Genomic DNA, 13,813 nt, shown 5'->3' on the forward strand with positions numbered 1-13,813 from the left:
GAACGTGTCGTGGCTCCCGGCCCTCTGTTTCCCACGAAGACACTCCGCCCTGCTCCCCGTGTCTGTGTCCTGCGTGTATGTGTTTTTGTCTTGCGTAGATTGTGAGCCCCTGGGCAGGGACCCTTGTCTGAACACACATTCTGTGTGGCACGCCTGGATGTGCTAATAAATGCCCATCTTCAGAGCAACAGTGCCCCAGTGTCTTGGGGAAGCTGTGGGACAGGTGACCAGAAGCCTCTGGAGGGCCCCGGCTCCAAGCACTGTTTCCCCAGTCCCCCTGTCCCATCCCCGAGGGAGATGGGAAGGACAAGATAGCAATGCTGGGGAACGGTCCCCTCTGGCATCCCTCTGCAGCTCTGCTGGCCAGGGTGGAGGTGGGGGGGCCTGCTGTCTCATGGCTAACCAGGAGCCGCCAGCTCACCCCCAGCTATTCTCCTTGCACACTTGACTGTCGGCCCAGGACCAAGCGGCTTCTCCATGGAGAGGCAAGAGCTGTGGGTGAGTCTCTTACCCCACTGGGCCTGCTTCCCACTCTGCTTTCCTTGGCAGCTCTCACAGCCTGCCTCCCACCCTCGCTGTCCAGTCCTCTTGGCCTCAGCTCCCATCCCCTCTCCCGCCCGCCTAGTGCACAAGCTCTTTCCACTTTGAGCGCCCGAGCTCTCTCACTGACTGCCTGGGACCACATGTTCCAGGGACCAGTGTAAGCCTCACCTTCTCTTCCCTGCTTCCCGGAGGTCAACGTAGACGGCTGAGGCTTGGGGGCAGGGAAGTGCTTGGACTACTAACAGTGCCCTTTCCATCACCAAAGGGAATTGGGATGTCCAGCCATGATGGCCATAACCCTTACCATCCCAGGTATCCCTCATTCTCACGTGGGGACAAGGACCCTCAATAGTGCAGTAAATCTGGTGTCAGCATCCTCCTTCAGAAGAGATCCGACTCCTGCTGGTGGACAGCATGGAGCAAAGCAGGAACCAAGCCATAGCAACTTCTTGTCTTCTGTGCCAGGTAGAAGCGACCTTCACAGAGAGAGGCCCAGGGTGTGGGTGCCAGCCTGGAGGGTGCCAGGGGGCAGGGCTCAGTCCCTTTCAGGATGGCCCAGGGGCCTCACCATAGGGCTTTAGGCAAACGCTGCTGGGAAGAAGGGAGGAAATCTGAGCTCTCAAACATCCTGTGTTTATGCTGAGGGAGCTATGCCCAAACGGACACCCAGAGGGCCAAGGTCACTGGGTCAACAGCAGGATCTGAATCCACATACCTGCTGCTTCCAGCCTGGAAGCATTCCCTGTGCAAGGTGACGGAAGTTACAGCTCACAACTCCTGCCACACCTGAGCGATCACCTGATGGCTTCAACTCTTCCCTCCACAGTTCCGACGGAACCTCAACAGGAGGAACCCTGGGAGGCAGGGGTCTGCAGCCAAGCTCTGGACCCCTTCTCATGAAAGAGGAAACCCTCAGGTTCCTGGACATGCCACCTCCTTTTTCAGTCCCCTGCAAACGGACTGCCTGCAGATCCATGCCCAGCCTCCTCTTTCACGGGGGCTGGGTGCCTACAGCCAAGCTCCAGGGCAGAGCCTGACCTTTTTGGCCCTGTATGACATCAGCTTCTGTTGCCATGGTGATGAAGGGCAGGCTCAATTTTCCCATGGGAGGAGGGCCTCTGAACTTGAGGTTCTGACCGTTTTCTTCCTTGCTTTAAATCTTCCAATTCTTCAGCAGGGGGAGAAAGTAATGCCAAAACTTTAAAAAAAGATAGATAGGAAGAGAGCCACAGAATGAGAGGGAGGGAAAGCATGGAGGCAGGTCAGCCAAGCTGAAAGGTGTTTCCAAGACAGACTGAAATGTGAGCCCTGGAGAAAGTCTGACAGCTAGACTGGGAGAAGGGGCAAGTGGGGGGCCCAGCCTTGAGTGGGGGTGAGCAAGGAGAGCAGCCCGGGGCGAAGGGCAGCCATCAGCAGCGGGTCACGGGGAGGGTGGTGTGACGCGACACAGCGCAAGACTTGATTGCACTCTGGCCTTACAAATAAACAGGCGTGTGGGAAACATACATTCTTCATCCGAGAAATATAATTTATGCTTACAGCCCATTTGTTTTTTCTTCCTAAAGAAAACACGCGCAAGTGGGGCCACTGCCCCGTCAGTGTCCCTGAGTGTCCTCACCTCACCCCTCCCCGGAGCCCCTTCCTCCTGTTATTGCTTGGACGGGGAAGCTCTGGCCCTGGGGACTGCAAAGCCAGGCCCTCTCCTTGCCCCCAAGGAGGCTGGCCCTGATGACGGAGCAGAGGCACACAGTGCCCATCCCGTGCCCCACGCTGTGCCAGCCGCCCCGGCTGTGCCCATGTAAGGGAATGGAGAGTGCAGGCAGTGGGAGAGGTGCTGGGGCGGCGGCCTGGAGGACAGAGCCCCTCTCTCCCGGAGCAGGAAGCCCTGGAGGCACTGTGGCGTCTTTTCAAAGGTGACAGCTGGATGCGGGAGCTGTGAGGAGGGGAGTGGGAAAGGAGCGCTGCCCGGGAAGCGCTGGGAGAGAACGACAAAAGGTCAGACAGGGCCCCGGCCTGCCTGGCTCCTCGGCGAGTCTGGGCAGGAAGGTGGAGAGGTGAGGGCAACTGCCACGGAAATGCTGTCACCCCAGTTGCCCTCCTGTGTCTCAGACACAGGCCTCTACTCCAAGCTGCCTCTCCACCGCCCGGCCAGCTCCCACCCTGGAGTGGTTCTGTCTCACACAGGCACATGTCTCCCCTCTAAGAGGTAGCAGTCCCTGCACCAGGAAGGGTGGGCGCTGGGGAGACCCAATGTCAGAGTGGCGTCCAGACGCAGGGCGAGGCAAGGCGAGGATTTCAGGAACCCTCGTGACCCTGCCTCCAAAGCGGACTGGTCCTCTGCTGTGCTGGCAGTGGCTCCGTGGCCGACTGGAGGGCATACTACTTGTCCAGGCGGCTGTCCAGAGATGGGCCAGGGAGCCCGAGGCATCTGAAGATGGTCCCCAGAACTGCCTGCACCTATGTCTCCCTCAAAACGGCCCCCCTACCGCGTGGCTACCCCAAGGAGACCGCCAAGGCAGCCATCACGTCCGTCCCAGAGGCTCGCCTCCCAGGACAGGGGTGGCCAAGCCCTTCGATGGCCCAGGACGTCGATGGCTCAAGTGCCCAGTCCCCGCGCCGAGGCTTCCAGGGCCCGGGAGCTGGCACCCCCTATGAGCAGGTCTTCTTCCTCCTCGTCCTCAAAGGCCCGCGTCGGGCGCCGGGGTGGATGCCGAGGCGTGGGCTCGTCGCGCTCGGCCATGCGCTCGACGGCGCCCTCGCCCACCAGGAAGACGGTGTCGGCGACGCGCGGGGGCCCTGTGACCGGGTTGTGGTCGTAGGAGAAGACGCGCAGCGCGCGCAGCGGGTGTAGGTCCGGAAAGCCGCCCAGACGGTTGCGGTCCAGGTCGAGGATGTGCAGGCGGCCCATGCGCAGGAGCGCGGGCGGGAACTCCTCGAAGCGGTTGCCGTAGAGCCAGAGGCCGCGCAGGCCCGTCATGCGCGGCAGCTCGGCGGGCAGCGCGCGCAGCCGGTTGTCGCCCATCTGCAGCGACTGCAGCGCCACTAGGCGCAGCAGCGGCCGCGGGAAACGCCGCAGGTAGTTGCCCTCGATCCAGAGGCAGCGAAGGCTCTGCAGCTGCGCGAAGTCGGCGGGCAGCGCCAGCAGGCGGTTGCCGCCCAGGTAGAGGCGCGTGAGGCGCGGCAGGCGACACAGGCCGTCGGGCAGGCGCTCCAGCTTGTTGAAGTCGAGCGCCAGGATGCGCAGCTCGCGCAGTTCCTCGATCTCCTCCGGCAGCTCCCGCAGCCCCGTGCCGCTCACGTACAGCTTCTGCAGGCGGCTCAGCGCGCACACGGCGCTGGGCAGCCGCCGCAGCCGCCGCCCGCTCAGCTCCAGCTGCTGCTCGCCGTTGCGCAGCTGCTCCTCGGCGTCCGACGGCAGCTCGTCCGGCGTGGACTCGGCGATGCCCATGGTCACGGGCCCCGGCCGGGGCCGCCACCGTCGCCGCCCGGCATCGCCCCGCCCACGGCCGCCCCGACGGGGCCGCGGCCGAGCCGGCTCCGGGGGGCTCCCCGCCCCGGCCTGCCCCCCGCGCGCCGGGAGCTGGTGGGGCGGGGAGGCGTGCGGGGCCGGGAGGAGGCGCCCGCTCGGGGGGCCCCGCCGCCGCGCGCCGCGCTCCGCCGCACGCCCTCCGGCCTCCCCCGCTGCCTTCGCCCGGGGCCGACTGACTCCGGCTCCGGCGGACTCGCAGCTTAGCGACCCGTCGCCCTGGCAACCCCCGACGCGCGTGCGGCTGCCAATGAGGCGGAGGGAGGGCGGAGTGGGGCGGGACCAAGGCTCCGCCCTCTCGGGGTCCAGGCCCCCGCGCCCGCCCGCTGCCCGCCCATCCCTTTCTCCTGGAGCGAACGCCACCAGCCCAGGGTTTCTGGGACTCGACGTCCGACGCGATCTTCTGCAGCCACAGTGGCTGTCTGCTTCCCAGGACGCTGGACCCGTGGCTCTGGCGGAATGGAGCCGGACAGCAGACCCACCAGACCTGGGGAGTGGACAGGGGACACAGTCCTGTGCGCCGTTCGCGTCCAGCAGCGCTTCTCGCTGTGGGTCGCTTAGGAACAGCAACTGGAAGCTGAGTTACTTCCAGGCCCGGTGCACAGCTAAGGATTTGCGGGCACCGAGGGCTTGGCTCTGCCCCGCGGCTTTTCTCGATTACTCACAGCCGTATCTCCTGCCACCTTCCAGCCACACCGCCCAAGAGGACTGGGGCGTGTGTACGAGCCACGTCAGCCTCGTTCCAAGACTATGTGCTCTCACCCACAATCCCAGCCCTCTGTCCCTGCCTGCCCCCACCTTCCAAGCTGGTGTAAGAAACACTTGTCCCCCAGGCATTAAATCCTCGCAGCAGCCTGCAGGAGACACCCTCTTTAACCCGATCTTGAAGATGGAAGTGTGTCTGTCCCAGGTCCCCCCTCCAAGCTGATGAGAGGGTGGGATCAGCCAAGCGTGACTCCGGAACCTGTATTCTTGACCCTGCACCTGGAATTGAGTGTTCTGGAGACAGAGCCTCTGACCCCCCTCTACAGAATTGCAGGAAGGCATTCGCGGGGGGGCGGGGAAGCAACACAGAATGGTGCCGGCTCTGGGCTGTTTTCTCTCCCACCTGACCAGTGGCTATAAAAACCCTCCCTCTGACCCATGCCCAGGACATGCCCACTGTGGAGGGAAGGGAAGAGGCGGCAGAGAATAGGAGGCATCCAAAGATAGAGTGGTTCCCAAAGTTAAGGATGAGAACCGCACCCCTGGGCACGTGCACCTGCTGGGGCAGACACTTCCCTGCCTTCTCCCCCACCCCGCCTGTTGGCATAGAAGGCAACAAAGTAAACATTCTGTGAAGAACATTCCCCATCAGAAAGCAGGAAGGCAAATGTTGGGTAGAGTGAAGCACACGTGTAGCAATTGTACAAAGGGACACACCCATGTCACACACCCATGTCACACTGATCCATCCCATCAGTAAAATGAAAATCTTCAGCATGCACATTTTTCTGCCCCTAGCCTCTTTTGCTCTAATATTAAATATAGAATTTTTAAAATTATTTTTATTACAAAGTCAGATATACAGAGAGGAGAGACAGAGAGGAAGATCTTCTGTCCAATGATTCACTCCCCAAGCATCTGCAATGGCCAGAGCTGAGTCAATCCGAAACCAGGAGTCCAGAGCCTCTTCTGCATCTCCCACACAGCTGCACGGTCCCAAGGCTTTGGCTCGTCCTACTGCTTCTCAGTACACAGGCAGATGGCTGGATGGACAGCAGGGCTGCTGGGATTAGAACTGGTGCTCATATGGGATCCCGATATGTGCAAGGTGAGGACTTTACCCACTGCCCTAATTATAGTTTTTTTTTTTTTAATAAGGGAATGAGCAAGTAGCAGAACAATAGTATCTATGACGGGGAGGTGGGGTCTTGAAGCAAACAGCTGATGGAGGAGGGAGCGGACATGGGGGCCAGTGCTGCAATGAGCCAGCAGCCGTGAACCCACATCCTGGCAGAGACTGACTCGGTGGGTTTCCTGAAAGTGGACCCAGGAGAGGGAGAACAGGACCCGGTATGGCTGAGGAACCCCCACCACAGCTTGGAGGGGCTTCTGGCTCCTCCCCTACCCCACTTCAGCCTCTGTCCAACTGTTACTTCTTTGCCTAGGGAAGGATGTTCTTGAGGCCATGAGGGGCAGGGGGTGGAAGGCAGCCAGGTGCCTGCATGAGATCAGGCTGAGCACCTGCCTGGCCCTGCCCCCACCCGCCCCCAGGAGTTGTGATCAAGGAACATTCGCTGTGGAGGAGGCAGCTCAGCAGCCCCCCTCGCCACATGCTCAGGCTGGCACTGCAGCACCAGCCTGGTCTGGCTTCCCAGGGCTGCAGCCGGGAGGACCAGCCCCCTTTTTCTTCTCCAGGGCTTATTATATATTTTTTTTCTTTTGCTCTCGGTAGCTCCTGTACCCTCACCTCCCATCGGGCCTTTCTCAGTGGGTATGGGTAAATGTGCCTGCGTTCCAGGCCCACGCAGGCTGACAGCGGGGCAATCATCCTGATGAATCACGCTGGCACCGTAGGCACCAGCTCCTTGTTGAGGCGTCACTAATGAATGAGCCTCACCTCCAGCATGGGGCCCCTCAGCTTGTCCCCACTCCCTGGGAAGACAGGAAACTGAGACCTGTGGTGGGGGCCAGGAAGTGGGGAGCAGGGCCAGGAGAGGGCTGTGACAGCCTCAGGCAGCAGCAGCCCCCCACAACAAACACACTGCTAAAGTATTCCAAGGGCAGGTCCTCTGGCACCCGCCCCAAACTCTCCTGTTCAGCCCTGAGCCCCAGCTGTGGCACCCCTGAGGCTGATGTTAATTAAAAAATATTTTGAAATGCAGGAAAATGGAACTCTGGGATTAATTTGCATGTGCCTGGGACCCAGCACCAACAATATTTCAACTTTGCTCCCCGTCCCTGCCAGTAGCCAGCAATCTCATATCATCAAGTCCCACCCCCCCACCGACTCCCCGTCCCCCACAGGAATCCTCTTCCCTCCTGGCCACCAAGAGCACTGGACGCTGAGACTTCAAGCAGACCGTGGGTTATTGAACACTCCATTGGTTTTTAGCAAAGGTTTGAGCCTACCAGAGGCAACTGTGAAATGTCAGAGCACAGAGGGGGCTTAGCTCCCCTCGGAGGCCACAGCGAGGGACTCACCCAGGAATGTGCACGATTCTTTGCAGGTTCATGGTCTCTAGGATGCCTAGCCCAAGTCCTTCATCCAACAAAAAGGGAAAGGAAGTCTCATTCCCTTTACCTGTGCCAGGCATCACCGGGAACTACTGTCGATGTCATCACAGCAGACGAAGGGCCCTGCCTGTGTGGAGCGGATACGCTTGCAAGCTGGGATAGCCAACAAAACGTGTGCTTGTGAAGGGGTGACCAAGCTACAAGGTCAAATCCAGCCGAAGGAGAGAAGGAGGGCTGAAAAAAGGGTGGGAATGGGGAGATGCTTTTCAAACCCAGAAGCCTGGAGAAACTCGTGGGTAAGACAGAGTGGAGGCAAGGGTCACCTTGTGCAGGTGTTTCTGACCATGGCCTTGGGGATGCTGTTGGGTGACAATGTGCCTGGAAGGCCAGGAAATAAGATGAGGTCAGGGATGGACCACGAAGGACCTGTGGCTTTGACTCTGGGTGAAAGGTCACCAGGGCTCTTTGGTTGGTCATATGTTTCTCTACCTGCGCCCCCCCTGAAAAAAAAACGTGTTTATTATTGAACCATATTTATTACTTTAGTCCAGAGCTAAGGTTTAGGCCTGATTGGTGTGTGTCTCCTCAGGGAGTCTTCTGTTGGGAGTGTGGTCCATGATGTGGCTATGTGGGAGCCAAGAAAAACGTGCAAGAGGCAGGACTAGTGGGGAGTCATTGGGTAACTGCCCTTAAAGACGTTAAGGGAGCCCCCTAGGGTGTGGGTAGGTTTTTTTAAGTTATAAAAACAACAAGTTCAGCCCCTTTTCTCTCTCCAATTTCCCACGCTATCAGGTGATATGTGCTTCTCACGCATGCATCCATTGAAAGGTGCCATCCACCATCTACCTTAGCCAACAGAAACCGATGTCATGGCCTTGAACCTCCAGCACCATAAGCCACATAAACCTCTCTTTATAAGGTACCTTGCCTCCAGCATTTCATTACAAAACGAACTGACGCACAGAGATGAAGAGAAAAATCACTTTCCAATCCAACAGGTCCGAGTGTCCAGCCAGCGATAGCATTTCTAGCTGGATCTGGTGAGGTGATAGCAACCTTGATACAGCATGAGTATGTGTGCCACCTCACGTGCAGCTCCTCGGGGCGCCAGCCTGGCCGCCAGCCAAGGTCTCCTCCTGTCGTTGCACTGACTGTGTCAGCAGTTCTCATCTGAATCCACAGGGAAGGAGATGGTTCTGTTTTAGTTTCCTGGCCAGGAATAGCTTGATCCTGAAAGTCTCATGAGGAGGTAGGGCAAGGAATGGGGTCAACCACACACACACACACACACACACACACACACACGCGTGCGCGCACACACACACACACTCGCATACATTACAACGGCAGAAAAAAAGAGAAGAGGGAAAGGCATACATTTTGATAGCGTCCTTTTGGCTGCAGCTGTAGGAAAGTGTGTGTGTGTGTGTGTGTGTGTGTATCTGAGAGTATATATGCATTTGTGGGAGCCTGAGTATGCACATGTATGTTGCTACCCTGAGGGTAGCAATCACAAGCAAAGCCAAGATCTTGTGCACAAACCCGCTTTGGTGCGCTGTCCAGGTTTTTCCCACTGAGTCATTGATTCTCAGCTTGGAGGAATTAGGGGAAGCAACCAATGCTCAGTCCCACCCTGCAAACAGCAAGCAGTCCAGGAGTACCTATCCAGTGAGCCCCACGTTGCTGGAGAGGAGCCAACCATGTTGTTTCACAGCCCAGGCCCTAGAACTCACTCTGTCTAACCAGTAATGGTATGGGAAGTAGTAATCCTGAAAACAAGGCAAGCCTAGAAACCCCACAACAGGGACAGGTGGACAGGATTAAACAGACCTGCAAGCCCAGTGTCAGCTCAGGTCTGCGGCCTGGGCCCAGGGTTTGCCTGACAGCACATTCCAGGCAGTATCTGCCCCAGCCTTGGTCCAGAGGCCTGCAGTGAATAGAAACCCCACCTGGCTGGTCAGCTCTGCCCTCCTTGAAACCTGAGCCCAGGTACCCTGGAGATCACATTTGCTGAAACACTAGCTCTGCAGCTTACCTGTCTGAAAGCTGAGAGCCTTCCACTGTCCTGCCATCCACCCACCCAGTGACCTCAGAGCCGCAACAGAAGAGAGCGAAGAGCTGTGAGGTGACAGAGCAGTCAAGCTGGGGCCCCAGGTCACATCTGGAGGCTGATGGAGTTACTGTGGAGCACCACATTGCAAACTGGTCCCCAGGCATTGGGAGGCTTTCCTCCTGGGAAAAGGCCACAGCTGCCCTTGGGTCAACACATTTGGGAACTACGGCCAAGTACGAGGCAGAGCTCCTGCTCCCAACATACAGACCCAGCTCTCAGCCACGACTGCCCAGGACTCGCCTGCCCGGTCCACCTGCTGGTACCTGGGCGGTTTCCCCCTCGTCTTCCTGGATATTCAGCACCTTTGCTTTTCCCAGGGAGATGGGGTAGAACCGTGGGATGAGCCCTGGGCTGATGGATGTAGGCAGAAAGTGAAACGCCCATCTTCCACGCTCTCTCATGATAACAAAGGTGGGAAGGACCTCGGATCCGTGAGTCAGCAGGTGGAGATGACCACTGCCCCACGTCAGACAGTGAGCAGGGTGACCAATGAATGTCTAACTCGCTGAGCCGTCTAGACTTGAGACCTGACCTGACCATTCCTATCAGTGTCTCAAATTCATCTTTCCAGTGAATGAAAGTCAATAACCAACTTGTTTAAATTAATTAATATTTATGTATTTTCTTGAAAGGCAGAAAGAGAGAGGGGATCTTGTTGTCTGCTGGTTCATTTCCCAAATGCCTACAACAGCCAGTTCTGGGTCAGATCACAGCCAGGAGCCCAGAACTGCACCCAGGTCACCCATGTGGCTGACAGGGGCCCGCACACCTGAGCCACCACCTACTGCCTCTCATAATACACATTTGCAGGAAACCTGATTGGAAGCAGTGACTCAACCTCAAGCACTCTGATGTAGCACACAGGTGTCCCAAGTGGCTTGACCCCCTGTACCACCATCATTGCCCCTGCATAAGCATTTGTAAAAGGATTACATCAAACTATTTGCTTGATTATGGAACTGTTTGGCCCCTCTTTACATATTGTGTCTGGGGCAAAGGGTCTGCTCCCCTCACCCTGGTCCCAGATCTGGACTAGGCATAACCAGGCCTACTCCGGGGAATCACGGGAAGGCAGCTTGGGAGCTGAGTGCTGTCAGTGTGAGATGCTGAAGGCTCTCCCCGCAGGCTGCCTGCTCATGCCCATTCCCTCCATTCTCTGGCTTAGTTGGCTTCCTCTGTTTCCTGCTCTCCAAGGGAAACCCAGAACAAAGACTCCAATCCTCTGCTTTGAGTTTTGCGAAAGAGGCTTTGAAAACCAGAGCTGAGACTGCAGCCCTACAAGAGCTGGATTTTGAAAGAGAAATGCTTTTTGTAAGTCCAAAAGCTTGCCTTTGAACTTGAAGAGCAGAGAGCTGATGCCATAAGCTCCAGAGAGAGGAGGGATGCGTCATCAGAGAAGCAAAGATGCCACCCAAAGGAGATAGCGGTTCAACCAGCAGGTGGGAAAAGAAGCAGTAAAATGCAGCACCCAAATGCACCCCCAAAGCACGATGCTGCCCCTGCTTTTGAGGTGGCATGAGAGAAGACCCAGGAGGGTCTGGGGGTATCTTAGCGGGTGTGGCCTGAGGAGGTAACAGGTCTCCCACAAGTCCCTCTGCTTGCAAAGGAAAGACCTCAATGAAGTGCAGATGGAGGTGAGCAAGCCCCTCCCTTGAACTCTTATACATGCAAGTCACAAGGGGAACATCTAGAAGTTTCTGCACCTCCAAGACACGTGCGGGTATGTCATATGTGGCTGAGTAGGTGGCAACCAGAGGTCAGAATGTCGCAGTGGCTTCTGGGGAGATACAAGGTGGACACAGGTGCAGACGGCTACAGCTCATGGACATCTGGGGAAGGGGAGTCAGCAGCAAACTCCGTGGGGTGCACAGCTTCCTGTGAGGAAGAACTGGCAGACAGGAGAGCAGGATTCCTGACCTCGTGGGATGTGGGCATTTTGCAGGGCAGAGTTTATGTTCGAAGAAGCCCAAGTTGGACTGAAACTAGATTGATGTTTTTGCTCAAGTAGATCACTGATAGACCAAGACATATTTATTAAGACAGAGTGACAGAGGAGAGAGAGAGAATGAATCTCCCACCAAGTCCACTCCCCAAATGTCTGCAATAACCGGAGTTCAGCCGGGCCAAAGCTAGGAGCCTGGAACTTCATTTGAGTCCCCCAGTGGGTGGTAGGAGGGTGGGCCCATCCTCTGCTTCCCAGGCACACTTGTAGGCAGCTGGATGGGAAGCAGAGCAGCCAGGGCAGGAAGCAACAGCTCCCCAAAGGAGATGTGGATGTCCCGAGTAGCATCCTAACTGTTGCACCATCACACTTGCTCCCAAGACAACTTTCTAACAATTCGTTTATTGGACAGACAGAGAGATCTCCCACCACTGGCTCACACCCTGGATAACCGTAACAGCCAGAGACACTACTTGAGCCATCATCTGTTCCCTTCCAGGGTGCACATTCGCTTGGAAGTGAAGCCAAAACTTGCACCAGCCATTCACTAAAGGACATGGGAGCACTCCAGGCATTGCTGCCTCCCCCAGGACCCATTGTTGGGCTCCTGGGCATGCGCTTATGAAGTCTGTGTTCTCTGCTCTGTTCTTGGCTGTGCTCATTGCGTTGCATGCGATGGAACTGCCGCGTTGGTGCCAGAAGCCTAGGCTGGGATCAAGTGTATTGAACTAGTTCATTTCTTTCCATGCTTCATAATGGGACCTGCCAGGCTGGTAGGGTCTCTGCCAGACATAGATGCTGAGCACACAGTAGGCACACACACACACATTCCCCCACTTCTCCATCATGGTGACCCACACATAAACAACACGGGAGCTTGTGAGCTTCCCAGCCTCTAAAGCTATGCTGACTCCTGTGCCGGAGAATCTTATGTGCACGTAAAACTGAGCCCACGCCTCCTGCTGCAGAAGCTGAAAATGCCGAGAACTCACTTTCCCAGAAGCCCTCGCAAGCCTGGTCCCCAGCTTTGTTCTTGGATTTACCTGCAGGTTCTGTGGCTGCCCAGGTCATTGGAGGAAATTCCTTTGCTACTGAAATGAAGCAAGGCTGGTTTTTGCCACTTGAGTGCTTGCCCCGCCGGGTCAGACTTGGGCAGCCTGCCGTCACTCAGAGAGCCACCGGCTCACACCCACTTCTCCCTTTCAGCGCCACTCCCAGGAGCCCCCACACTGCACGGAGCCTCCTCCAAGCCCCAGCTCAGGGATAAGTTTGCCTGAGGTGCTTTCTCTGCCAACCTCCTGCCCGTCCTCAGCTCTAAGCCAGGGCTCATCAGGAGGGGGCTGCAGCAGGCCTTGGCATTGGGTCCCATGGTGCGGCTGCTCTGCTCAGGCCCAGGGTCTCAGAAAGTCAGTCCTGAAGCTAACAGGTGGGTGACAGACACCTCCCTGACCTGGCTCGTCACTTTGGGGACTTGGAGAGACACACGTGTGCACACACACAGCTTTAGTGTAAGACGACAAAGCCCCTGTGTTTATCACTGGCTGCACATGTGACACTCCTAGGAAGCCACCTGGCTCCCAGGCCCACCTACCAGAGTCCCTGTTCAGTGATGAGACGGGCAAGGCCCCAAAGCCACACAAGAGAGTAACACTGTGAAGTCACTAAGCCAGCTGACTCTTGATGGGTCACTTTGTCCCTCTGCCTCTGGCTGACCAGGTCAGCCCCAGAGCACCATGGCGGGGAGGGAGGAGGGCAGGAATGAAGATAGGAACTTCAAGAACTTTCTCAGCAGGGCCCTGTCTGCAGCAGAGTCTTGAGGCAGCAAGGAACACTGGGCATCTAGCAGAGCCTGCCAGTCCTGCCCCTGCGCCGCTGAAGAGCCTGAGCCTCACTCTGTCCTGCAGGTTCTGTTGATCAGGGCACAGCTCTGTGGGGATGGGTGGCCCTCCAGATGGCCAGAGAGGAAACTGGGGGAGCAACGAAGAGTTTTGCCTGCTCCATCTGTTCTTGTGTACTGCTCCCACCCACCCTCATCAGCTCCCCCCACGCAGGGTTCCTGTGGCCCGTGGGGCCTCCGGCCCCCACAGACAGATGCCTTGAAACACCAAACCCCTTCCCTCCCTGAGTGGGGAGGGGCAGTTTTCCCAGCTGGACAGTTGTCAAGTCCACACGTATGGGCCAGCTGGTACCTGTCAGCATCAGCTGCCAGGAGCCATGACGGGCAGCAGCAGCCTTGCACAAGTCCCCATGCATCACAAGTGGGGCCTAATGGCATGACCCCCAGCACCAGCCCTGCTCTGAGAGCTCCATCTGCTCGCTGGTCTGCGCCTTCCCCAACCCTGGTGCTGTCAGCAAGGCAATCATCCTTTCACCTGGACTGCCCCCAGAGTGAGGCCCCCACAGCGTTCTTGCAGAAGCAGGTGAAGGCCCACAGGATATTCTCTGCGCAGGCAGGCTGTGGGGGCTTAAG

General features: G+C 57.4%; 1 protein-coding gene across 1 annotated transcript; it reads right to left on the reverse strand.

Moving 5' to 3' along the window:
• Nucleotides 1-3,139: 3,139 nt before the first annotated feature.
• On the reverse strand, nucleotides 3,140-4,246 carry LRRC10B (leucine rich repeat containing 10B). Its single transcript, XM_040981855.1, has one exon. It carries the CDS (start codon nucleotides 3,989-3,991, stop codon nucleotides 3,140-3,142), a length of 852 nt encoding a protein of 283 aa, XP_040837789.1. The 5' UTR covers nucleotides 3,992-4,246.
• Nucleotides 4,247-13,813: the final 9,567 nt, after the last annotated feature.

Source organism: Ochotona curzoniae, unplaced genomic scaffold, assembly GCF_017591425.1.
Source record: "Ochotona curzoniae isolate NIBS_2020 unplaced genomic scaffold, NIBS_Ocur_1.0 contig_3527, whole genome shotgun sequence".
Lineage (NCBI taxonomy): Eukaryota > Metazoa > Chordata > Mammalia > Lagomorpha > Ochotonidae > Ochotona > Ochotona curzoniae.